Source organism: Oncorhynchus tshawytscha, unplaced genomic scaffold (assembly GCF_018296145.1).
Source record: "Oncorhynchus tshawytscha isolate Ot180627B unplaced genomic scaffold, Otsh_v2.0 Un_contig_3062_pilon_pilon, whole genome shotgun sequence".
NCBI lineage: Eukaryota > Metazoa > Chordata > Actinopteri > Salmoniformes > Salmonidae > Oncorhynchus > Oncorhynchus tshawytscha.
The window spans coordinates 278801-305140 of record NW_024609754.1 but is presented as its reverse complement, the minus strand read 5'-3'; the positions used below and the strand labels follow the sequence as shown (position 1 = coordinate 305140).

At 47.9% G+C, this 26340-nt stretch overlaps 1 protein-coding gene across 1 annotated transcript in view; it reads left to right on the top strand.

The window, feature by feature from the left end:
- usp8 (ubiquitin specific peptidase 8) overlaps nt 1–26340 on the top strand; it is a 38775-nt gene that overhangs the window by 3389 nt on the left and 9046 nt on the right. The window contains exons 3-15 of the mRNA XM_042317605.1: nt 767–911; nt 1743–1828; nt 2108–2237; nt 3477–3516; nt 4407–4578; nt 4776–4938; nt 6093–6234; nt 10901–11199; nt 12344–12850; nt 21316–21390; nt 21644–21942; nt 22564–22785; nt 24004–24214. Of these exons, the coding sequence (XP_042173539.1) occupies nt 767–911; nt 1743–1828; nt 2108–2237; nt 3477–3516; nt 4407–4578; nt 4776–4938; nt 6093–6234; nt 10901–11199; nt 12344–12850; nt 21316–21390; nt 21644–21942; nt 22564–22785; nt 24004–24214 (2491 nt within the window). The remainder of the gene's footprint in view (nt 1–766; nt 912–1742; nt 1829–2107; nt 2238–3476; nt 3517–4406; nt 4579–4775; nt 4939–6092; nt 6235–10900; nt 11200–12343; nt 12851–21315; nt 21391–21643; nt 21943–22563; nt 22786–24003; nt 24215–26340) is intronic.

Genomic DNA, 26340 nt, shown 5'->3' with positions numbered 1-26340 from the left:
CTATGTCCTGTTGTGTGTTCCAGCTATGTTCTGTTGTGTGTTCCAGCTATGTTCTGTTGTGTGTTCCAGCTATGTCCAGAGTGTATGGTAAATGTTCTGTTGTGTGTTCCAGCTATGTTCTGTTGTGTGTTCCAGCTATGTCCTGTTGTGTGTTCCAGCTATGTCCTGTTGTGTGTTCCAGCTATGTTCTGTTGTGTGTTCCAGCTATGTTCTGTTGTGTGTTCCAGCTATGTTCTGTTGTGTGTTCCAGCTATGTCCAGAGTGTATTGTAAATGTTCTGTTGTGATTTCCAGCTATGTCCAGAGTGTATGGTAAATGTTCTGTTGTGAGTTCCAGCTATGTCCAGAGTGTATGGTAAATGTTCTGTTGTGTGTTCCAGCTATGTCCAGAGTGTATGGTAAATGTTCTGTTGTGTGTTCCAGCTATGTCCAGAGTGTATTGTAAATGTTCTGTTGTGATTTCCAGCTATGTCCAGAGTGTATGGTAAATGTTCTGTTGTGAGTTCCAGCTATGTCCAGAGTGTATGGTAAATGTTCTGTTGTGTGTTCCAGCTATGTCCAGAGTGTATGGTAAATGTTCTGTTGTGTGTTCCAGCTATGTCCAGAGTGTATGGTAAATGTTCTGTTGTGAGTTCCAGCTATGTCCAGAGTGTATGGTAAATGTTCTGTTGTGTGTTCCAGCTATGTCCAGAGTGTATGGTAAATGTTCTGTTGTGTGTTCCAGCTATGTCCAGAGTGTATGGTAAATGTTCTGTTGTGTGTTCCAGCTATGTCCAGAGTGCCTGTAAGATCTTCAAGGCTGCGGAGGAGTGTCGTCTGGATGGAGACGAGGAGAAGGCCTATGTTCTCTACATGAAATACCTAACGGTTTACGATCTCATCAAGAAGAGGCCCGACTTCAAGCAGCAACAGGTACCAACCGTGGTCCATTAGTTCACACCATACCACCGATGGTAGCCCTGTCGAAAACACGTGCTTCTTTATATGGACACGTTCAGGTTATAAACCTTCCCTGTTCTTCCATTTGGTCCCTAGTGAACGACCCATGTTTTGCTACTCAGAGCACAGAGGGAGTTCAAGCCATACGATATGTGTTAAAGGAGACTGGGAGCTCCCACCTCCCCATGTATTCAGTGGGTTTTCAGACTGTAGGAATGTAATGGGGGCGCAGCGTGTAGAGGGGGGAGTGGCTGAAGAGCGATTCAACCCCATGCCGACACAGGCTGTGTGCTTGTAGACTGTAGAACTAGTGATGAGCCACACTCCCACACGGGACTGTTATGATACTGGCCATATTGAGGGTTTGAACCGTACGAGGACAAGGCTTCCTACCGTGATTTCACGGTCTATTGATTTCCCGATTGGTTATAGAATAGTACTGTCTTAGTCGATGGGATGCTGCTGGTTTCACGTTAAACATCAATACTAAAGGTACTTGATTTTCCCGATTGGTTATAGATTAGTACTGTCTTAGTCGAAGTGGGATGCTGCTAGTTTCACGTTAAACATCAATACTAAAGGTACTTGATTTTCCCGATTGGTTATAGATTAGTACTGTCTTAGTCGAAGTGGGATGCTGCTGGTTTCACATTAACCATCAATACTAAAGGTACTTGATTTTCGCTGACATTGTGAAAAGTCATTCCGTTTGGCAACGACACAATGTATTGATTTTGGCCAGCTGTTTTTTTCCGTTGTTGAGACCGCTGTTATCTGAAGCACCTTTCCTCTCTGTTGTCCAAGGAGTTCTTCCTGTCCGTGCTGGGGCCCACCAGCTTTAAAAAAGCCATAGAAGAAGCCGAGAAACTCTCTGAAAGCCTTAAACTCAGGTTGGTGTGTTGTCGTCATTTATTCACAGACATTACGTTCACTATGTACTGGATGTTAGTAAATCAACTGGTATTCAGTTGGCATAGGTTTTAGCTGACCTTCAATAACCCTGAATGGTTTGAAGGAGACCATGGACTTTGCCAAAGACGGAGATACGTTGATTTGAAGCTATAGAATCTCAGCCTAATGCTTCTACAGGTTACTGTTTCTGTTTTCCTGTGTGTGTGTGTGTGGTGTGTGGTGTGTGGTGTGTGGTGTGTGTGTGTGTGTGTGTTTAGGTACGAGGAAGTCGAGGTTCGCAAAAAGCTTGAGGAGAAAGAGAGACAAGAGGAGAAGAAAAGGAGGGAGGATAAGACGGAGAAAGATGGAGGGAGGGCATCTCCAAAAGCAGGGAAAGAGATCAAGAAGGTAGGTCCCTGAATGATGACGAGGACACCACAGCTCTGACGAAGGCTGTGAGGTCGATACGTAAGCTCAGATAATCAAGTGGTACTGGAAAAGGACATGTCTGTGAGGTCGATACGTAAGCTCAGATAATCAAGTGGTACTGGAAAAGGACATGTCCGGGTTTGTCTTTTCTGTTGGGTCGAGATATAATGATTCCCACGACCATGAAACGAGTATGTTCACACGTCTTGAGTGTTTTTTCTGTGCAGATGAAAGTGGATCAATTTATCCATTTACAAACAATGTTTGTATCCAGAGGTTAAAGGTCCCCTGTCGACACCTCCCCTGTCGACACCTCCCCTGTCGGCACCACCCCTGTCGACACCTCCCCTGTCGGCACCAGTTGTTGACACCACCCCTGTCGGCACCAGTTGTTGACACCACCCCTGTCGACACCACCCCTGTCGGCACCAGTTGTTGACACCACGACACCTGTCGACACCACCCCTGTCGACACCACCCCTGTCGACACCACCCCTGTCAGCACCAGTTGTCGACACCACCCCCTGTCGGCACCAGTTGTTGACACCACCCCTGTCGGCACCAGTTGTCGACACCACCCCTGTCGACACCACCCCTGTCACACCACCCACCACCCCTGTCGACACCACCCACCCCTGTCAGCACAGTTGTCGACACCACCCCTGTCGACACCAGTTGTTGACACCACCCCTGTCAGCACCAGTTGTTGTCGACACCACCCCTGTCAGCAATGTTGTCGACACCACCCCTGTCGACACCAGTTGTTGACACCACCCCTGTCGACCCCACCCCCCTGTCAGCACCAGTTGTCGACACCACCCCTGTCAGCACCAGTTGTTGACACCACCCCTGTCGACACCACCCCTGTCGACACCACCCCTGTCGACACCAGTTGTTGACACCACCCCTGTCGACACCCACCCCTGTCAGCACCACCCCTGTCAGCAATAGTTGTCGACACCACCCCTGTCGGCACCAGTTGTCTGACACCACCCCTTGTTGACACCACCCCTGTCAGCACCACACCACCCCTGTCAGCACCAGTTGTCGACACCACCCCTGTCACCAGTTGTTGACACCACCCCTGTCGGCACCAGTTGTTGACACCACCCCTGTCGACACCAGTTGTCGACACCACCCCTGTCAGCACCAGTTGTTGTGGTTGAGAGTTGGTCCTTTAAGATGCTGTGGTCTCAGTTGTAATGTTCTGTGTTCTAGGTAAAAGAGCAGAAGGAGTTGAAAAATGTAACTTCCAAAGGTAAGGATGGTGACCAGCAAACTGGCTCAAATGCTTTGAGGTAATACGAAGTTATGACATGAATATAAGCAGTTTTACACAACAGGTTGATGTTTATTGATTTACCCATCTTTTATTATCTCCTCCGTACCTCCCTCCCTACCTCCCACCGTACCTCCCTACCTCCCACCGTACCTCCCTCCCTCCGTACCTCCCTCCCTCCGTACCTCCCTCCCTCCTCCGTACCTCCCTCCCTCTCCGTACCTCCCTCCCTACCTCCCTCCCTCCATACCTCCCTCCCTCCGTACCTCCGTCCCTCCCTCCCTCCATCCCTCCGTACAATCCCTCCCTACCTCCCTCCCTCCGTACCTCCCTCCCTCCCTCTGTACCTCCCTCCCTCCCTCTGTACCTCCCTCCCTCCATACCTCCCTCCCTCCGTACCTCCCTCCCTCCCTCCCTCCATCCCTCCCAATCCCTCCCTACCTCCCTCCCTCCCCTCCCTACCTCCCTCCCTCCCTCCCTCTGTACCCCTCCCTCCCTCCCTCCCTCCCTCCCTCCCTACCACCCTCCGTACCTCCCTCCCTCCCTCCCCCTCCGTACCTCCCTCCCTCCCTCCCTCCATCCCTCCCTACCTCCCTCCCTCCATCCCTCCCTCCCTCCGTACCTCCGTCCCTCCCTCCCTCCATCCCTCCGTACAATCCCTCCCTACCTCCCTCCCTCCATACCTCCCTCCCTCCCTCTGTACCTCCCTCCCTCCCTCTGTACCTCCCTCCCTCCCTCTGTACCTCCCTCCCTCCGTCCTCCTCCCTCCCTCCCTCCATCCATCCCTCCGTCCAATCCCTCCCTCCCTCCCTACCTCCCTCCCTCCTCCCTCCCTCCCTCCCTCCCTCCATACCTCCCTCCCTCCCTAGCTGCGGTGTCAGCGGGAGGGATCACAGCAGAGGGGTTGTTCAAGATGATGAGGGACCAGGCCATTACGGTCATTGTGATGGACGCTCGCTGCCTCCGAGACTTCCAGGACTCACAGATCCAGGTCCCCACCCAGACTGTCATCAGTGTCCCAGAGGAGGCTATCAACCCTGGGTACGGAGGGAGCGATGGGTGGAGGGTTGTAATGGTTGATCCAGGTCTCCACTCTGACCATGCCCAAATAAATGTATTAAAAACGACTAATAATCACTACGGGCTACAAGCTGTCTTCTCTGGGGCCACATTCAGCCCGTGGGCCGTGTGTTGTGCACCCCTGCACAGGGTAACAGGTCATCATTCTGTTCCCACAGCATCACAGTGAACCAGATTGAGGCCAATCTACCTGATGCGTCCAGAGAGACGTGGAAGAGACGGGGGTTCGTAGATTACATCATCCTACTGGACTGGTTCAGCTCTGTTACTGACCTCAAACTGGGAAGCACCTTACAAAGCCTCAAAGATGCTCTCTACAAGGTAACATAACATAGGAATGTGTGTTCCCTGCAATGCTTCCTCAGTCAGTGTGTTTCCATTGAGGTAATGTGTGTTTCCATTGAGGTAATGTGTGTTTCCATCGAGGTAATGTGTGTTTCCATTGAGGTAATGTGTGTTTCCTCAGTCAGTGTGTTTCATTGAGGTAATGTGTGTTTCCATTGAGGTAATGTGTGTTTCCATTGAGGTAATGTGTGTTTCCATTGAGGTAATGTGTGTTTCCATTGAGGTAATGTGTGTTTCCTCAGTCAGTGTGTTTCATTGAGGTAATGTGTGTTTCCATTGAGGTAATGTGTGTTTCCTCAGTCAGTGTGTTTCCATTGAGGTAATGTGTGTTTCCATTGAGGTAATGTGTGTTTCCATTGAGGTAATGTGTGTTTCCTCAGTCAGTGTGTTTCATTGAGGTAATGTGTGTTTCCATTGAGGTAATGTGTGTTTCCTCAGTCAGTGTGTTTCCATTGAGGTAATGTGTGTTTCCATTGAGGTAATGTGTGTTTCCTCAGTCAGTGTGTTTCCATTGAGGTAATGTGTGTTTCCATTGAGGTAATGTGTGTTTCCTCAGTCAGTGTGTTTCCATTGAGGTAATGTGTGTTTCCTCAGTCAGTGTGTTTCCATTGAGGTAATGTGTGTTTCCATTGAGGTAATGTGTGTTTCCATTGAGGTAATGTGTGTTTCCTCAGTCAGTGTGTTTCCATTGAGGTAATGTGTGTTTCCATTGAGGTAATGTGTGTTTCCATTGAGGTAATGTGTGTTTCCTCAGTCAGTGTGTTTCCATTGAGGTAATGTGTGTTTCCATTGAGGTAATGTGTGTTTCCATTGAGGTAATGTGTGTTTCAGTGAGGTAATGTGTGTTTCCATTGAGGTAATGTGTGTTTCCAGGTTGTGTTTCCATTGGGTAATGTGTGTTTCCATTGAGGTAATGTGTGTTTCCATTGAGGTAATGTGTGTTTCCATTGAGGTAATGTGTGTTTCATTGAGGTAATGTGTGTTTCCATTGAGGTAATGTGTGTTTCCTCAGTCAGTGTGTTTCATTGAGGTAATGTGTGTTTCCATTGAGGTAATGTGTGTTTCCATTGAGGTAATGTGTGTTCCATTGAGGTAATGTGTGTTTCATTGAGGTATTGTGTGCTTCACAGTGGGACAGTACCACTATCCTGCGTAGTGAGCCCATGGTTCTGGAGGGAGGCTATGAGAGCTGGCTCCTCTTCTACCCCATGTACACATCCAACGCCAAAGTCAGACCGCCCCGAACACACAGCTACAGCACCCTCCCACAGCGTGAGTATCCCTTACCTTAACCCTAACCCCCCGAACACACAGCTACAGCACCCTCCCACAGCGTGAGTATCCCTTACCTTAACCCTAACCCCCCGAACACACAGCTACAGCACCCTCCCACAGCGTGAGGACCCCTTAACCCTAACCCCTAAAACCCCCATTGAACACACAGCTACAGCACCCTCCCACAGCGTGAGTACCCCTTAACCCTTACCTTACCCTCACCCCCCGAACACACAGCTACAGCACCCTCCCACAGTGTGAGTACCCCTTAACCCTTACCTTAACCCCGAACACACAGCTACAACACCCCCTTACCCTAACCCCCCCCCCGAACACACAGCTATAACACCCTCCCACAGCGTGAGTACCCCTTAACCCTTACCTTAACCCCGAACACACAGCTACAACACCCTTACCCTAACCCCCCGAACACACAGCTACAGCACCCTCCCACAGCGTGAGTACCCCTTAACCCTTACCTTAACCCTAACCCCCCGAACACACAGCTATAACACCCTCCCACAGCGTGAGTACCCCTTAACCCTTACCTTAACCCCCGAACACACAGCTATAACACCCTCCCACAGCGGACCACATTCACATATTTCTGTCTGTACCCCAAACACACCACAGCACTGAGCTATTCGCTGTTCAAGCAAGAAATACAGCCGGTATGAAATACAGCCGGTATGAAATACAGCCTGTATGAAATACAGCCGGTATGAAATACAGCCGGTATGAAATACAGCCGGTATGAAATACAGCCGGTATGAAATACAGCCGGTATGAAATACAGCCGGTATGAAATACAGCCGGTATGAAATACAGCTGGTATGAAATACAGCTGGTATGAAATACAGCCGGTATGACTCTGCCTGTAGAAATACAGCCGGTATGACTCTGCCTGTAGAAATACAGCCGGTATGACTCTGCCTGCAGAAATACAGCCGGTAATACAGAAATACAGCCGGTATGACTCTGCCTGTAGAAATACAGCCGGTATGAAATACAGCCGGTATGAAATACAGCCGGTATGAAATACAGCCGGTATGAAATACAGCCGGTATGACTCTGCCTGTAGAAATGCAGCCGGTATGACTCTGCCTGCTTGAACGGTGACTAGCTCAGAGACACATGAAACCATGACCCGACCCCAGGAATCGATAGAACATCAGTCAGAGATCCAAATGGGATGTAACATTCACATGGGATGTAACATTCAAATGGGATGTAACATTTAACATGGGTCTTTCCTTTTGAAGTTGATATGCTACTTCAGCATGGTGTAGTGTTGATGGACTTGATCCCACGTTGTCAGTTAGCTCCGTTTTAACATTCATCTTTGAGATCTCATTTTTCTCCTGGTGTAATTGAACCCAGGGTAGAAGACATATATATATATATATATACACTGCTCAAAAAAATAAAGGGAACACTTAAACAACACATTGTAACTCCAAGTCAATCACACTTCTGGGAAATCAAACTGTCCACTTAGGAAGCAACACTGATTGACAATAAATTTCACATGCTTTTGTGCAAATGGAATAGACAACAGGTGGAAATTATAGGCAATTAGTAAGACACCCCCAATAAAGGAGTGGTTCTGCAGGTGGTGACCACAGACCACTTCTCAGTTCCTATGCTTCCTGGCTGATGTTTTGGTCACTTTTGAATGCTGGCGGTGCTTTCACTCTAGTGGTAGCATGAGACGGAGTCTAAAACCCACACAAGTGGCTCAGGTAGTGCAGCTCATCCAGGATGGCACATCAATGCGAGCTGTGGCAAGAAGGTTTGCTGTGTCTGTCAGCGTAGTGTCCAGAGCATGGAGACAGGCCAGTACATCAGGAGACGTGGAGGAGGCCGTAGGAGGGCAACAACCCAGCAGCAGGACCGCTACCTCTGCCTTTGTGCAAGGAGGAGCACTGCCAGAGCCCTGCAAAATGACCTCCAGCAGGCCACAAATGTGCATATGTCTGCTCAAACGGTCAGAAACAGACTCCATGAGGGTTGTATGAGGGCCCGACGTCCACAGGTGGGGGTTGTGCTTACAGCCCAACACTGTGCAGGACATTTGGCATTTGCCAGAGAACACCAAGATTGGCAAATTCGCCACTGGCGCCCTGTGCTCTTCACAGATGAAAGCAGGTTCACACTGAGCACATGTGACAGAGTCTGGAGACGCCGTGGAGAACGTTCTGCTGCCTGCAACATCCTCTAGCATGACCGGTTTGGCGGTGGGTCAGTCATGGTGTGGGGTGGCATTTATTTGAGGGGCCGCACAGGCCTCCATGTGCTCGCCAGAGGTAGCCTGACTGCCATTAGGTACCGAGATGAGATCCTCAGACCCCTTGTGAGACCATATGCTGGTGCGGTTGGCCCTGGGTTCCTCCTAATGCAAGACAATGCTAGACCTCATGTGGCTGCAGTGTGTCAGCAGTTCCTGCAAGAGGAAGGCATTGATGCTATGGACTGGCCCGCCCGTTCCCCAGACCTGAATCCAATTGAGCACATCTGGGACATCATGTCTCGCTCCATCCACCAACCCCACGTTGCACCACAGACTGTCCAGGAGTTGGCGGATGCTTTAGTCCAGGTCTGGGAGGAGATCCCTCAGGACACCATCCACTACCACATCAGGAGCATGCCCAGGCGTTGTAGGGAGGTCATACAGGCACGTGTAGGCCACACGCACTACTGAGTCTCATTTTGACTTGTTTTAAGGACATTACATCAAAGTTGGATCAGCCTGTAGTGTGGTTTTCCACTTTAATTTTGAGTGTGACTCCAAATCCAGACCTCCATGGGTTGATACATTTTTGATTTCCATTGATAATTTTTGTGTGATTTTGTTGTCAGCACATTCAACTATGTAAAGAAAAAAGTATTTAATAAGAATATTTCATTCATTCAGATCTAGGATGTGTTATTTTAGTGTTCCCTTTATTTTTTTGAGCAGTGTATATACACACACACACACACACACACACACAGTTGAAGTCGGAAGTTTACATACATTTCTGTTGGAGACATTAAAACTCAATTTTCAACCACTCCGCAAATTTCTTGTTAACAAACTATAGTTTTGGCAAGTCGGTTAGGACATCTGCTTTGTGCAGGACTCAAGTCATTTTTCCAACAATTGTTTACAAACAGATTATTTCACTTATAATTCACTGTATCACAATTCCAGTGGGTCAGAAGTTTACATACACTAAGTTGACTGTGCCTTTAAACAGCTTGGAAAATTCCAGAAAATGATGTCATGGCTTTAGAAGCTTCTGATAGGCTAATTGACATAATTTGAGTCAATTGGAGGTGTACCTGTGGATGTATTTCAAGGCCTACCTTCAAACTCAGTGCCTCCTTGCTTGACATCATGGGAAAATCAAAAGAAATCAGCCAAGACCCCAGAAAATAAATTGTAGACCTCCACAAGTCTGGTCCAACGCCTGAAGGTACCACGTTCATCTGTACAAACAATAGTATGCAAGTATAAACACCATGGGACCACGCAGCTGTCATACTGCTCAGGAAGGAGATGCGTTCTGTCTCCTAGAGATGAACGTACTTTGGTGCGAAAAGTGCAAATCAATCCCAGAACAACAGCAAAGGACCTTGTGAAGATGCTGGAGGAAACATGTACAAAAGTATCTACATCCACAGTAAAAAGAGTCCTATATTGACATAACCTGAAAGGCCTCTCAGCAAGGAAGAAGCCACTGCTTCAAAACCGCCATAAAAAGCCAGACTACAGTTTGCAACTGCACATGGGGGACAAAGATTGTACTTTTTGGAGAAATGTCCTCTGGTCTGATGAAACAACAATAGAACTGTTTGGCCATAATGACCATCGTTATGTTTGGAGGAAAAAGGGGGAGGCTTGCAAGCTGAAGAACACCATCCCAACTGTGAAGCACGGGGGTGGCAGCATCATGTTGTGGGAGTGCTTTGAGGGAGGAGGGACTGGTGCACCTCACAGTATAGATGACATCATGAGGAAGAAAAATGATGTGGATATATTGAAGCAACATCTCAAGACATCAGTCAGGAAGTTAAAGCTTGGTCGCAAATGGGTCTTCCAAATGGACAATGACCCTAAGCATACTTCCAAAGTATTGGCAAAATGGCTTAAGGACGACAAAGTCAAGTTATTGGATTGGCCATCACAAAGCCCTGACCTCAATCCTATTGAAAATATGTGGGCAGAACTGAAAAAGCATGTGTGAGCAAGGAGGCCTACAAATGTGACTCAGTTACACCAGCTCTGTCAGGAGGAATTGGCCAAAATTCACCCAACTTTTTGTGGGAAGCTTGTGGAAGGCTACCCGAAATGTTTGACCCAAGTTAAACAATTTAAAGGCAATGCTACCAAATACTAATGGAGTGTCTGTAAACTTCTGACCCACTGGGAATGTAATGAAAGAAATCAAATCAGAAATAAATAATTCTCTACTATTATTCTGACATTTTACATTCTTAAAATGAAGTGGTGATCCTAACTAACCTAAGACAGGGCATTTTTACAAGGATTAAATATCAGGAATTGTTAAACTGAGTTTAAATGTATTTTGGCTAAGGTGTATGTAAACTTATATTTCTTATTCCATGACTTCAGTAGGAGTTATTGTAGCATTACTTGTTCATGTTTTCTGTTGAGCAGTGAACTTCAGCTACCCGTCACTGGAGGAGCCCAAACCTCCAACCCCTCCTCCCCCCGAGCCGGACCCTGAACCCCAGGCTCCCCCTGCCTCCCTGGGTAGCGTACAGGTGAACGGTGGCCCCCTGGAGGATCTGACCCCCTCCCACCCTCAGACCCCCTCCACATGGATGGAGGCTGACGCCACAGACTCACCCCACACAGGGTTCACTCACCCTGGAGTAGACCACAGCAAGAAGGACCCTGGAGCCGGTCCAGGGACCCCCAGCCAGCCTGGAGGGACAGCCAAGCACATCCCACAGGTTACTGCACGTTTGTTTGTTTTTATCATTTATTCAATAAATATTTAGCTTTTTAAATATATTAAAAGGATAGTTTACCCAAATCACAAGATGACATTGGTTTTTAAAATTTATTTTACCTTTATTTAACTAGGCAAGTCCGTTAAAAACAAATTCTTATTTTCAATGACGGCCTAGGAACAGTGGGGTCAACTGCCTTGTTCAGGGGCAAAACAACAGATTTTGTACCTTGTCAGCTCGGGGATTTGAACTTGCAACCTTCCGGTTACTAGTCCAACGCTCTAACCACTAGGCTACCCTGCCGCCCCATTACCCTGTAAGCAGTCTATGGACAAGGTTATGACAGCAATCTACCATTTTGGTTTGGTTTCAAGTCATGTTATCCTTTATTTGAAATGTTTCACGCATCATGTCCAAGTCATCTATAAGTAACTGTGATGAGCTACACAATCAATTTGAGATACTTTAGGTTGATTTGGACCTGGCCTGTGGGAAAATGGTCATGTATTATGTAATTAGGTACCATGGCTTGCATTGGATTTGTGACACAAGTCCTAAAACCAATAGCGTTTTGAAAACAGTGCCAGGGAAAACTAAACTAAATCATGGATCGCTCTCATACATTGAGACGGCGTACAGGGTAAAGGAAACCAATTGTCATTTTGGGGTCAACTATTCCTTCAAATATATTTCAAGAGAACGTCACAATGAGAGAACGTCACAATGAGAGAACGTCACAATGAGAGAACGTCACAATGAGAGAACGTCACAATGAGAGAACGTCACAATGAGAGAACGTCACAATGAGAGAACGTCACAATGAGAGAACGTCACAATGAGAGAACGTCACAATGAGAGAACGTCACAATGAGATATTGATAGCTTTTTCCTAGTTCTCAATAGTCCAGAAAGACTGTGTTAATGTCACCACCTAACCTGCCCAGGGACTGCGGTTGAAAATGATCCGGCTGGCTAAAACCGGCACTTTTACAGAAACGTTGATTAATGTCCACTGTCCCTGTAAAACAATTAACTCAAAACTTTAAACTTTAATTTCTGCTTTTTATTGTTCTTCAAATGTCTAATTAAAAGCTTAATCCTCCCTGTTTGTTACCCCCCCTCCTGCCGTTCCTCGCTCCCCCAGATCGACCGTACCAAGAAGCCATCAGTCAGAGTCTCAGACGGGTCTAAAACCCCCCTGGATGCCCTCCCCAGGGACCTGCCCCCCTCCTCCCAGAATGGCCCGTCTGTACCCCAACCCAACCGCTCGGTCAAACCGGCCTTTGACCCGGCGGTGCCGCTGACGGACGAGGAACGAGGTCAGATCCACACAGAGACGGCTGCTCTGATGGAGAAGGCCCGGAGAGAGCAGGAACAACGCAAACAGGAACGCCGCACCGAGGAGGAGTGGAGAGAGAGGGAACGCCGGGAGAACCAGCAGAAGGAAAATGAGGAGATGGAGAGGAGGAAAGAGGAAGAGAACAGGACTCAGGAGAGGAAGAGGTTGGAGAGACACAAGGCAGAGGAGGAGAAGGAGAACGGGGTGAGGGAAGAGCGAGAGAAGAGGGGGAAGGAGCAGAGGGAGGATACGCCGACCAACAGTGATTCTCTGGACTCACCGGCTCCCAACCGTATCGTCAGTGAGATTAAGGTCAGTGTCTCTGTTTATCTGTGGCTACATTCACTCATGTCATTTAAAGCTTTGATTTGGTGCATGGGAGGAGGGAGTCTCCACCATCTTCCTCACACCAGTCCTTTTAAAACCATGAGGAGTTTCCAGCATCTTCCTCACACCAGTCCTTTTAAAACCATGAGGAGTTTCCACCATCTTCCTCACACCAGTCCTTTTAAAACCATGAGGAGTTTCCAGCATCTTCCTCACACCAGTCCTTTTAAAACCATGAGGAGTTTCCACCATCTTCCTCACACCAGTCCTTTTAAAACCATGAGGAGTTTCCACCATCTTCCTCACACCAGTCCTTTTAAAACCATGAGGAGTTTCCACCATCTTCCTCACACCAGTCCTTTTAAAACCATGAGGAGTTTCCACCATCTTCCTCACACCAGTCCTTTTAAAACCATGAGGAGTTTCCACCATCTTCCTCACACCAGTCCTTTGAAAACCATGAGGAGTGAACAATTTCATGGTATCCAATTGGTAGTTAGTCGCTGCAACTCCTGTGCGTCCTCCGAAACCCAACCAAGCCGCACGGATTCTTGACACAATGCCCACTTTAAACTGGACTTAACCTGGAAGCCAGCCGCACCAATGTGTCGGAGGAAACACCAGTGTCGGAAACACCGACACTGGGTGACCGTGTCAGCGATGGGACAAGGATGGGACAAGGACAGACCCTCCCCTAACCCAGACGACGCTGGGCCAGTTGTTCTCCCGGTCGAGGCCGGCTGCGACTGAGCCTGGACTCGAACCCAGAATCTCTAGTGGCACAGCTAGCACTGAGATGCAGTGCCTTAGACCACAGCTAGCACTGAGATGCAGTGCCTTAGACCACAGCTAGCACTGAGATGCAGTGTCTTAGACCACAGCTAGCACTGAGATGCAGTGTCTTAGACCACAGCTAGCACTGAGATGCAGTGTCTTAGACCACAGCTAGCACTGAGATGCAGTGCCTTAGACCACAGCTAACACTGAGATGCAGTGCCTTAGACCACAGCTAGCACTGAGATGCAGTGCCTTAGACCACAGCTAACACTGAGATGCAGTGCCTTAGACCACAGCTAGCACTGAGATGCAGTGCCTTAGACCACAGCTAGAGATGCAGTGCTGAGATGCAGTGCCTTAGACCACAGCTAACACTGAGATGCAGTGCCTTAGACCAGGACAGCTACACTGAGATGCAGAGCCTTAGACCACAGCTAGCACTGAGATGCAGTGCCTTAGACCACAGCTAGCACTGAGATGCAGTGCCTTAGACCACAGCTAGCACTGAGATGCAGTGCCTTAGACCACAGCTAGCACTGAGATGCAGTGCCTTAGACCACTGCGCCACTCCGGAGGCCAGTGTCTGTCATTATACCCTGTTATACCCTAACTACAACGCTCACGTCGCAAAATAAATGTAGAAATGTATGTTATTAAATTATTGCACCTACACGGCTCGCACGCGTCAACGAGCGTCTCCGTTGAAAAGAAGTCAGTTCTATTTGTGACGCAGATCACGCTGCAAGTCCTGCCTCTCCCATCTCCTCGTTGGTTTATAGAAGCAGGTACCCACGTGCCATCTTCTCATTGGTTATACCCACGTGGGGGATTGAAAGACGAACTGTCTTGCCGGTTGTTGTGGTAATACTATGAAAGTCTAGATGCCAATTACCATATAAGTTCAAAGATGAAAAAGCCTGGAAGGAGGAGAGATGACTAGAAACAATTCGGTTGACCGTTTTATGTGTGGATTAATTGTCGGAGTAGAGGACCTTGTGCATTTCAGGAAAAATAACAACTCAATGTTTATATCCCAGGACAAATTAACTAGCAACAGCAAGCTAGCTAAATAGGACAAATTAGCTAGCAAGTGCAAGCTAGCTAAATAGGACAAATTAGCTAGCAAGTGCAAGCTAGCTAAATAGGACAAATTAGCTAGCAAGTGCACGCTAGCTAAATACGACAAATTAGCTAGCAAGTGCAAGCTAGCTAAATAGGACAAATTAGCTAGCAAGTGCAAGCTAGCTAAATAGGACAAATTAGTTAGCAAGTGCAAGCTAGCTAAATAGGACAAATTAGTTAGCAAGTGCAAGCTAGCTAAATAGGACAAATTAGCTAGCAAGTGCACGCTAGCTAAATACGACAAATTAGCTAGCAAGTGCAAGCTAGCTAAATAGGACAAATTAGCTAGCAAGTGCAAGCTAGCTAAATAGGACAAATTAGCTAGCAAGTGCAAGCTAGCTAAATAGGACAAATTAGCTAGCAAGCTAGCGAGCTAAATTGCCATAAATGTTTAATACTTTTCGACCTGTCCCCAAATTAATGTAATTGGTTCAGAGTTTGTTTTGATAATTTAACCTGCGTGTTTTGATCACGTTTGGTGTAGGGGGACAAAATACATTGATGCACGATGGCGCACGCATGCAGCCGGTTTGGGTTCCGTGTTAGTGTGTCACCTTTATTTATACAGGTACGTCAATTAAGAACAGATTCTTATTTACAATGATGACCTGTCAAACACATCAATACACAACAATGACTCTATACACATCTATATTCACGTCAATTACACTACACACCCTCTGGCTTCTGCTGACCAAATATTTTAACCCAACTAAACTCAGCAAAAAATGAAACGTCCTCTCACTGTCAACTGCGTTTATTTTCAGCAAACTTAACCTGTGTAAATATTTGTATGAACATAACGAGATTCAACAACTGAGACAAAAACTGAAATGGAAAAATGTGTCCCTGAACAAAGGGGGGGTCAAAATCAAAAGTAACAGTCTCTGGAGTGGTGTGGCTACCAGCTGCATTAAGTACTGCAGTGCATCTCCTCCTCATGGACTGCACCAGATTTGCCAGTTCTTGCTGTGAGATGTTACCCCACTCTTCCACCAAGGGACGTGAAAGTTCCCGGACATTTCTGGGGGGAATGGCCCTAGCCCTCACCCTCTGATCCAACAAGTCCCAGACGTGCTCAATGGTATTGAGATCCGGGCTCTTCACTGGCCATGGCAGAACATTGACATTCCTGTCTTGCAGGAAATCACGCACAGAACGAGCAGTATGGCTGGTGGCATTGTCATGCTGGAGGGTCATGTCAGGATGAGCCTGCAGGAAGGGTACTACATGAGGGAGGATGATGTCTTCCCTGTAACGCACAGCGTTGAGATTGCCTGCGATGACGACAAGCTCAGTCCGATGATGCTGTGACACACCACCCCATACCATGACGGACCCTCCACCTCCAAATCGATCCCGCTCCAGAGTACATCAATCATGCTCCAGAGCACAGGCCTCGGTGTAACTCTCATTCCTTCAACGATAAATGCGAATCCGCTCACCCCTGGTGAGACAGAATCACAACTCGTCAGTGAAGAGCACTTTTTGCCAGTCCTGTCTGGTCCATCGACGGTGGGTTTGTGCCCAGAGGCGACGTTGTTGCCGGTGAGGTCTGGTGGGGACCTGCCTTACAACAGGCCTACAAGCCCTCAGTTCAGCCTCTCTCAGCCTATTGCGGACAGTCTGAGCACTGATGGAGGGATTGTGCATTCTTGGTGTAACTCGGGCAGTTATTGTTGCCATCCTGTACCTGTCCCGCAGGTGTGATGTTCGGATGTACCGATCCTGTGTAGGTGTTGTTACACGTGGTCTGCCACTGCGAGGAGGATCAGCTTTCCGTCCTGTCTCCCTGTAGCGCTGTCTTAGGCGTCTCACAGTACAGACATTGCAATTTATTGCCCTGGCCACATCTGCAGTCCTCATGCCTCCTTGCAGCATGCCTATGGCACGTTCACGCAGATGAGCAGGGACCCTGGGCAACTTTCTTTTGGTGTTTTTCAGAGTCAGTAGAAAGGCCTCTTTAGTGTCCTAAGTTTTCATAACTGTGACCTTAATTGCCTACCGTCTGTAAGCTGTTAGTGTCTAACGACCATTCCACAGGTGCATGTTCATTAATTGTTTATGGTTCATTGAACAAGAAATACAGTGTAGACATTGGCCAGCATCCCGGAGTCGCCTTGTCACTGTTGACGTTGAGAGGTACTGTTTAATGAAGCTGCCAGTTGAGGACTTGTGAGGCGTCTATTTCTCAAACTAGACACTCTAATGTTCTCTTGCTCTGTTGTGCACCGGGGCCTCCCACTCCTCTTTCTATTCTGGTTAGAGACAGTTTGCGCTGTTTCTTGGCATGGAATAGCCTTCGTTTCTCAGAACAAGAATAGACTGATGAGTTTCAGAAGAAAGTGCCTTGTTTCTGGCCATTTTGAGCCTGTAATCGAAATCACAAATGCTGATGCTCCAGATACTCAACTAGACTAAAGAAGGCCAGTTTTATTGCTTCTTTTATCAGCACCACAGTTTTCAGCTGTGCTAATATAATTGCAAAGGAGTTTTCTAATGATCAATTAGCCTTTTAAAATGATAAACTTGGATTAACTAACACAACATGCCATTGGAGCACAGTAGTGATGGTTACTGATAATGGGCCTGTGTACACCTATGTACGTAGATATTCCATTTAAAAAATCAGCCGTTTCCAGCTACAATAGTCATTTACAACATTAACAATGTCTTCACTGTATTTCTGATCAATTTTAAGTTATTTTATTCTTTCAAAAAGGACATTTCTAAGTGACTCCACAAACTTTTGAAAAGTTGAAGTGGGAAGTTTACATACACTTAGGTTGGAGTCATTAAAACTTGTTTTTCAACCACTCCACAAATGTCTTGTTAATAACAAACTATAGTTTTGGCAAGTTGGTTAGGACATGTACTTTGTGCATGACACAAGTCATTTTTCCAACTTTAAGGACTTTTGGAGATCATTCCACATGAGCGGTGCCAAAAGACTAAACGCAGATTTACCTAACTCGGTGGAGTTTGATCTCCAGGGTTAGCTATCCCTGAGTCCAGGTCTGGTAACTTGTACGTCTGAAGGTTACCAATGAGGTCAATTATGACGGACGTTTATGCTACGTTTATGCTATGCTTTATAACCAAAAAGAGCGCAATGGCATCAAACTACGAGACTTCAAGGAGGGCCAGCCTACTTTCTCCGTCTGTCTGTGGCAGTGAGTCTCTGTTGCTGTGATGCTGAAAGAGACACTAAGCATCTAACCGTTTCTCCCAGTCTCTACTGTACCTTTCCAGCCCAACACCAGTAAGCCCATCCCATAGCCAACCCATCTCTTAATATAAACCCCACCCATCCATCTCACCCGTCTGATAGTATCCACAATTTGATACTATCCATTAGCCACCAGTTAGTAAGTAGTCTGTCCCCAATGACCAGCAGAAATCTGATAAGCCCATCCCATGTGTAACCCATATCCTACTAGAGTGGTTCTCAAACCTCTCCTCGGGGACCCCCTGCCGGTCCAAACCTCTCCTCGGGGACCCCCTGCCGGTCCAAACCTCTCCTCGGGGACCCCCTGCCGGTCCAAACCTCTCCTGGGGACCCCCAGCCGTCCAAACCTCTCCTCGGGGACCCCCAGCCGGTCCAAACCTCTCCTGGGGACCCCCAGCCGTCCAAACCTCTCCTCGGGGACCCCCAGCCGGTCCAAACCTCTCCTCGGGGACCCCCAGCCGGTCCAAACCTCTCCTCGGGGACCCCCAGCCGGTCCATGTATTTGATCTATTCCAGAACTGGCACACCTGATTCAACTTGTCAACTAATCATCAAGCCCTTGTCTAGGTGAATCAATCATCAAGCTCTTGACTTGGCGAATCAATCATCAGGCCCTTGACCTGGCGAATCAATCATCAGGCCCTTGACCTGGCAAATCAATCATCAGGCCCTTGACCTGGCAAATCAATCATCAGGCCCTTGACCTGGCAAATCAATCATCAGGCCCTTGACCTGGCAATCATCAGTCCCTTGAATCAATCAGGCCCTTGACCTGGCAAATCAATCATCAGGCCCTTGACCTGGCAAATCAATCATCAGTCCCTTAACTAGGCGAATCAATCATCAGTCCCTTGACTAGGCGAATCAATCATCAGGCCCTTGACCTGGCGAATCAATCATCAGACCCTTGACCTGGCGAATCAATCATCAGGCCCTTGACTAGGCGAATCAATCATCAGGCCCTTGACCTGGCGAATCAATCATCAGGCCCTTGACTAGGCGAATCAATCATCAGGCCCTTGACCTGGCGAATCAGGTGAGATAGTTTAGGGTTACATTTGTGAAACACCTTGGGGGGTTCCTGAGGAGAGATTTGGAGAACCACTGTCCTAATATACAGCCCATCAATCTCACTGATACCCATAAAGCTAATCTGTACAGTGAAATGATGTGAGCTGCCCTGTGTTGTGTCCCTCCCAAACCCCAGGCTCCCTCCCCCCTGAAGCTTAGTGGTGATGTAAAGAGGAGTCGTCAGCCTGGGATGTTAAAGCATAGAACAGTTGATGACTATGTCATACCCAAGGTATATAATCACCACTCTGAACCACCACCTCATTATGGCATGTTGTTGTTTTAGAAAAAGCTTCAGTATTTATGAGTTTGTTTCTGCATCCAGGGTGCATGGTCTCGACCGCTGTTGGAAATGGCGGGACGCAAATGGCGCTATGGGAACGTTTGATCCCCAAGTTTGCAAATTTTCTTTTCTTTTATTTGTTCTACCATCGCCTGCCGGGAACGTTCTAGTGAAGCAACAGGAGAACCCTGCATTTAAATACTACCGATAGCTGTCCCCCTTTTGACTGGGTATTTAAATACTCCCGATAGCTGTCCCCCTTTGTCCCTGCATTTAAATACTACCGATAGCTATCCCCTTTTGTCCCTGCATTTAAATACTACCGATAGCTATCCCCCTTTTGACTGGCATTTAAATACTACCGATAGCTTTTGACCCCTTTTTTTGACTGGGTATTTAAATACTACCGATAGCTATCCCCCTTTTGACTGGGCATTTAAATACTACCGATAGCTATCCCCTTTTGACTGGGCATTTAAATACTACCGATAGCTATCCCCCCCTTTTGACTGGGCATTTAAATACTACCGATAGCTATCCCCTTTTGACTGGGCATTTAAATACTACCGATAGCTATCCCCTTTTGACTGGGCATTTAAATACTACCGATAGCTATCCCCTTTTGACTGGGCATTTAAATACTACCGATAGCTATCCCCTTTTGACTGGGCATTTAAATACTACCGATAGCTATCCCCTTTTGACTGGGCATTTAAATACTACCGATAGCTATCCCCTTTTGACTGGGCATTTAAATACTACCGATAGCTATCCCCTTTTGACTGGGCATTTAAATACTACCGATAGCTATCCCCTTTTGACTGGGCATTTAAATACTACCGATAGCTATCCCCTTTTGACTGGGCATTTAAATACTACCGATAGCTGTCCCCCTTTTGACTGGGCATTTAAATACTACCGATAGCTATCCCCATTTAAATACTTTTGACTGGGCATTTAAATACTACCGATAGCTATCCCCTTTTGACTGGGCATTTAAATACTACCGATAGCTATCCCCCCCTTTAAATACTACCGATAGCTACTGGGCATTTAAATACTACCGATAGCTATCCCCTTTTGACTGGGCATTTAAATACTACCGATAGCTATCCCCTTTTGACTGGGCATTTAAATACTACCGATAGCTATCCCCTTTTGACTGGGCATTTAAATACTACCGATAGCTATCCCCTTTTGACTGGGCATTTAAATACTACCGATAGCTATCCCCTTTTGACTGGGCATTTAAATACTACCGATAGCTATCCCCTATCCCCTTTTGACTGGGCATTTAAATACTACCGATAGCTATCCCCTTTTGACTGGGCATTTAAATACTACCGATAGCTATCCCCTTTTGACTGGGCATTTAAATACTACCGATAGCTGTCCCCCTTTTGACTGCATTTAAATACTACCGATAGCTATCCCCTTTTGACTGGGCATTTAAATACTACCGATAGCTATCCCCCTTTTGACTGGGCATTTAAATACTACCGATAGCTATCCCCCTTTTGACTGGGCATTTAAATACTACCGATAGCTATCCCCCTTTTGACTGGGCATTTAAATACTACCGATAGCTGTCCCCCTTTTGACTGGGCATTTAAATACTACCGATAGCTGTCCCCCTTTTGACTGGGTATTTAAATACTACCGATAGCTGTCCCCCTTTTGACTGGGCATTTAAATACTACCGATAGCTATCCCCTTTTGACTGGGTATTTAAATACTACCGATAGCTGTCCCCCTTTTGACTGGGCATTTAAATACTACCGATAGCTGTCCCCCTTTTGACTGGGCATTTAAATACTACCGATAGCTGTCCCCCTTTTGACTGGGTATTTAAATACTACCGATAGCTGTCCCCCTTTTGACTGGGCAGAATTCTCCTTACATTGGCTGCGCTCTATACACTGTGTGTAACGTGTGTGTACCGTATGTAATGTGTGTGTTGTCCCACAGCGGGAGCTCCTAACCAGAGCCAGAAGTGAAGAGATGGGGAGGAGTGTACCAGGCCTGCCTGTTGGCTGGATGAAGGTAAAAATAAACACTAAACTGACATCTCAAACTATTTCACTTTTTAGTTTCTTGATGTTTAAAGAGAACTGCTAAAAGTAGCCATCAAGAGGGGAAAGCATTGAAGTGTACATATTCTATCAGTGTAATGGTTAACTACATCGCATGCTAATACGATGGAGAATGTTTTCACACACAACCATCAGTTCTGAGAAAAAAGAAAATGGAGAACGAAAGAAACTCTCCCCTCTCCTCTCTATCCTCTCTACACCAGTTCTTGGATACTGTAACCGGTACCTACCGTTACTACCATTCCCCAACCAACCGGGTGCACCGCTACCCCCCTGAGGTCAGCGTGCCCCAGACGCCCCCCTCCACCCCTCCTACGGCCAAACAGAAGCAGCCTCGCCCCGCTGAGCCAGACCAGACCATGGACCGTGACCAGGAGCAGTCCAAACTGAAACGTTCCTATTCTTCTCCAGACATCAGCCAGGACCTGAGGGAGGAGGGGCTAAAGAAGGTTACCGCCCCTATAACTGCAGCCACGCGCCCAACATTTAACAGGGAGACCAAGTAGGTGACATCATCGTCACATGGATATGGGCCTGGTCAATATATACGTTTCACTCACTCAGATTAAATCTACTACGGGACTAAAAAGCTATTTTTCAATGACAAATATGTTTTTAAATCCTGGGGTGTATTCATTAGTTGGATTCCGTTGCAAAGCGTTTTGTCTGTTACGAAACGTTTTTCCAACGGAGACCGTTTACCGTTTTACTCTAGGAACCAAACAGAAGCCAACAGAGAAAACAGAACGAAACTGGGAGGGACCTAGCTGAATTTGTCCAATCGAAACAGTTTCCGTTACAAAATGTTTTCCAACAGACATGTTTTGCAATGGAATCCGACTAATGAATACACCCCTGGACTACACTTAATCTGAGTCTGGGGTTAAAATCAACCCTTGGACTAAATTGCATTTAAATGTTTCTAGATCATTTGGATTCAAGGATATGATATACAAAATATATACTATTGGATTATGACAAAACTTGATTTAAAAAGTTTGAGTCTCCATAAGTATTTAATCCACATTTCTGGATGAAAGTTGACGACGTCACAGAAGCAGTTTTCTAATGTAGTTTATTTGACTGTACTGTTTGTAACTCGTCACTGCCGTCCGTCCCCCAGACCGTCCACTGCTAGCGTCTACACCAAGGTGGAGATCGCCCGTCCGTCTGCGGCTAAGATCCGCAACCTGAACCCTGTGTTCGGCGGTCTGGGCGCCTCGCTCACCGGCCTGCGTAACCTCGGTAACACCTGCTACATGAACTCCATCCTGCAGTGTCTCTGCAACACCCCGGCCATGGTCGACTACTTCAACAAGAACCTCTATCAGGAGGATATCAACAGGTCAGTCATGTAGTGGTAATGATAATGTAGTAATGATAATGTAGTAATGACACTTCAATAAGAATTACTATCAAGATAAGAGAATCATACATATACAGCTAACTCTCTCTCTGTCTCTCTCTCTCTGTCTCTCTCTCTCTGTCTCTCTCTGTCTCTCTCTCTGTCTCTCTCTCTGTCTCTCTGTCTGTCTCTCTGTCTCTCTGTCTGTGTCTCTCTGTCTCTCTGTCTGTCTCTCTCTGTCTGTCTCTCTGTCTGTCTCTCTGTCTCTCTCTCTGTCTCTCTCTCTGTCTCTCTCTCTGTCTCTCTCTCTGTCTCTCTCTCTGTCTCTCTCTCTCTCTCTCTGTCTCTCTGTCTCTCTCTCTGTCTCTCTCTCTCTCTCTCTCTCTCTCTCTCTGTCTCTCTCTCTCTCTGTCTCTCTCTCTCTCTCTCTGTCTCTCTCTCTCTCTCTGTCTCTCTCTCTCTCTCTGTCTCTCTCTCTCTCTCTGTCTCTCTCTGTCTCTCTCTCTCTCTCTCTCTCTCTCTCTGTCTCTCTCTCTGTCTCTCTCTCTCTCTCTGTCTCTCTCTCTCTCTCTCTCTGTCTCTCTCTCTCTCTCTGTCTCTCTGTCTCTCTCTCTGTCTCTCTCTGTCTCTCTCTCTGTCTCTCTCTCTGTCTCTCTCTGTCTCTCTCTCTCTCTCTCTCTCTCTCTCTCTCTCTCTCTCTCTCTCTCTCTCTCTCTCTCTCTTCTCTCTCTCTCTCTCTCTCTCTCTCTCTCTCTCTCTCTCTCTCTCTCTCTCTCTCTCTCTCTCTCTGTCTCTCTCTGTCTCTCTCTCTCTCTCTCCCTCTTCTGTCTATCTCTCTGTCTCTCTCTCCCTCCTTCTGTCTATCTCTCTGTCTCCCTCCCTCCTGTCTCTGTCTCCCTCCTTCTGTCTTTCTTTCTCTCGCTGTCTCTCTCTCCCTTCCTCCCTCTGTCTCTCCCTCTGTCTCTCGGTCTCTCTGTCTCACTCTTTCTGTCTCACTCTCTCTGTCTCTCTCCCTTCCTCCCTCCCTCCGTCTCTCTCTCCCTTCCTCCCTCTCCCTCTGTCTCTCTCCTTCCCTCTCTCTCTTCCTCCCTCTCTATGTCTATCTCTGTCTCTTGCGCTCTCTCTCTTCCTCCCTTTCTATGTCTGTCTCTGTATCTTGCGCTCTCTCTCTCTCTCTCTCTCTCTGTGTCTCTCTGTGTGTCTCCCCCCTCCTGACAGGGCAAATATCCTGGGTCACCGAGGCGAGGTAGCAGAGGAGTTTGGTGTGATCATGAAAGCTCTGTGGTCAGGCCTGTATAAGTGTATCAGCCCCCGCGACTTTAAGGTCACTATAGGGAAGATCAATGAATCCTTCTCTGGCCAGGAACAACAGGACTCCCAGGAGCTGCTGCTCTTCCTTATGGACGGACTCCACGAGGACCTCAACAAGGTAGGGAGACCGGAGAGCGGACAGGAGAAAAGTCATTAACAAGGAACATAGTGTGAACATTACCTAGAGTTGTATTGAGGAGATGGTGTGAGGAGAGAGGAGAGGAGAGGAGATGAGGAGATGGTGAGAGGAGAGGAGATGGTGAGAGGAGAGGAGAGGAGAGGAGATGGGGTGAGGAGAGAGGAGAGGAGGTGGGGTGAGGAGAGAGGAGAGGAGATGGTGAGGAGGAGAGGAGAGAGAGATGGTGAGGGAGAGGAGGAGAGAGATGTGAGGAGAGAGAGATCTGTGTCTGTCTCTCTGAGTCTGGGAGAGAGGAGAGATGAGGAGATGGTGTGAGGAGAGAGGAGAGGAGATGAGGAGAGAGAGAGGGAGAGGTGAGAGGAGAGAGGAGAGGAGATGGTGTCTCTCTCTCTGTCTCTGAGAGAGAGAGAGGAGAGAGAGGAGATGGTGTGAGAGAGGAGGAGATGGTGAGGAGAGAGGAGAGGAGATGGTGAGGAGAGAGGGAGATGGTGTTAGGAGAGAGGAGGAGATGGTGTTAGGAGAGAGGAGAGGAGATGGTGTTAGGAGAGAGGAGGAGATGGTGTTAGGAGAGAGGAGAGGAGATGGTGTTAGGAGAGAGGAGATGGATGGTGAGAGGAGAGGGAGAGGTGAGATGGTGAGGAGAGGAGATGGTGAGAGGAGGAGGGAGGGAGATGGTGAGAGGAGAGAGGAGAGGGGTGAGGAGAGAGGAGAGGAGATGGTGTGAGGAGAGAGGAGAGGAGATGGTGTGAGGAGAGAGGAGAGAGATGAGGAGAGGAGAGGGAGATGAGGAGAGGAGATGGTGAGAGGAGAGGAGATGGGGAGAGGAGAGGAGATGAGGAGAGAGATGGAGAGAGGAGAGTCTGTCTGTCTCTGGAGATGGTGAGAGGAGAGTCTCTCTCTCTGATGGGGTGAGGAGAGAGGTCCATGTCTCTGGGTCTGAGGAGAGAGGTCTCTCTCTGGTGTCTGAGAGGAGAGGAGATGGTGTGAGGAGAGAGGAGAGGAGATGAGAGAGGAGATGTCTCTCTCTGCTGGTGAGAGGAGAGAATGAGATGGGGAGAGGAGATGGTCTGAGGAGAGGAGAGAGAGAGAGGAGATGGAGAGAGAGAGATGAGGGAGAGAGATGAGGAGAGGAGATGAGGAGAGGAGATGGTGAGAGGAGAGAGGAGAGAGGAGAGGAGATGGGAGAGGAGAGGAGATGAGGAGAGGAGATGGAGGAGGTCTCTCTTTGGTGAGAGGAGAGGAGATGAGGAGAGGAGATGGTGAGAGGAGAGGAGATGGGGAGAGGAGAGGAGATGAGGAGAGGAGATGGAGGAGGAGAGGAGATGATGGTGAGAGGAGAGGAGATGGGAGAGGAGATGAGGAGAGGAGAGGAGATGGTGAGAGGAGAGAGGAGAGGAGATGGGGAGAGGAGAGAGGAGAGGAGATGAGGAGAGGAGAGGTCTCTCTTCTGATGAGGAGAGGAGATGGAGTCCCTGGAGAGGAGATGGTGAGAGGAGAGGAGATGAGGAGAGGAGATGAGGAGAGAGGAGAGGAGAGGAGAGAGGAGAGGAGAGGAGATGAGGAGAGGAGATGAGGAGAGGAGATGAGGAGAGTTCTTTCTCTCTGAGGAGAGGTCTCTCTGAGGAGAGGAGATGGTGAGAGGAGATGGTGAGAGGAGAGAGATGAGAGAGGAGATGGGAGAGGAGATGAGGAGAGGAGATGGTGAGAGGAGATGAGGAGAGGAGGAGAGGAGATGGAGAGAGGAGGGAGATGGGGAGAGGAGAGAGGAGGGAGATGGAGAGAGGAGAGGAGATGAGGAGATGGTGAGAGGAGGCCTGGAGATGGTGAGGGAGAGAGGAGAGGAGATGGGGATGAAGAATGGTGAGGAGAGGAGGAGGGAGATGGTGGAGGAGATGGTGTGAGGAGAGAGGAGAGGAGATGGGGAGAGGAGGAGAGGATGCCCATGGTGTGAGGAGAGAGGAGAGGAGATGGGGGAGGAGAGGGAGATGGAGAGAGTGAGAGGAGATGGAGTAGGAGAGAGGAGAGGAGATGGTGTGAGGAGAGAGGAGAGGAGATGGGGATGAGTGAGAGGAGAGGAGATGGTGTGAGAGAGGAGAGGAGATGGT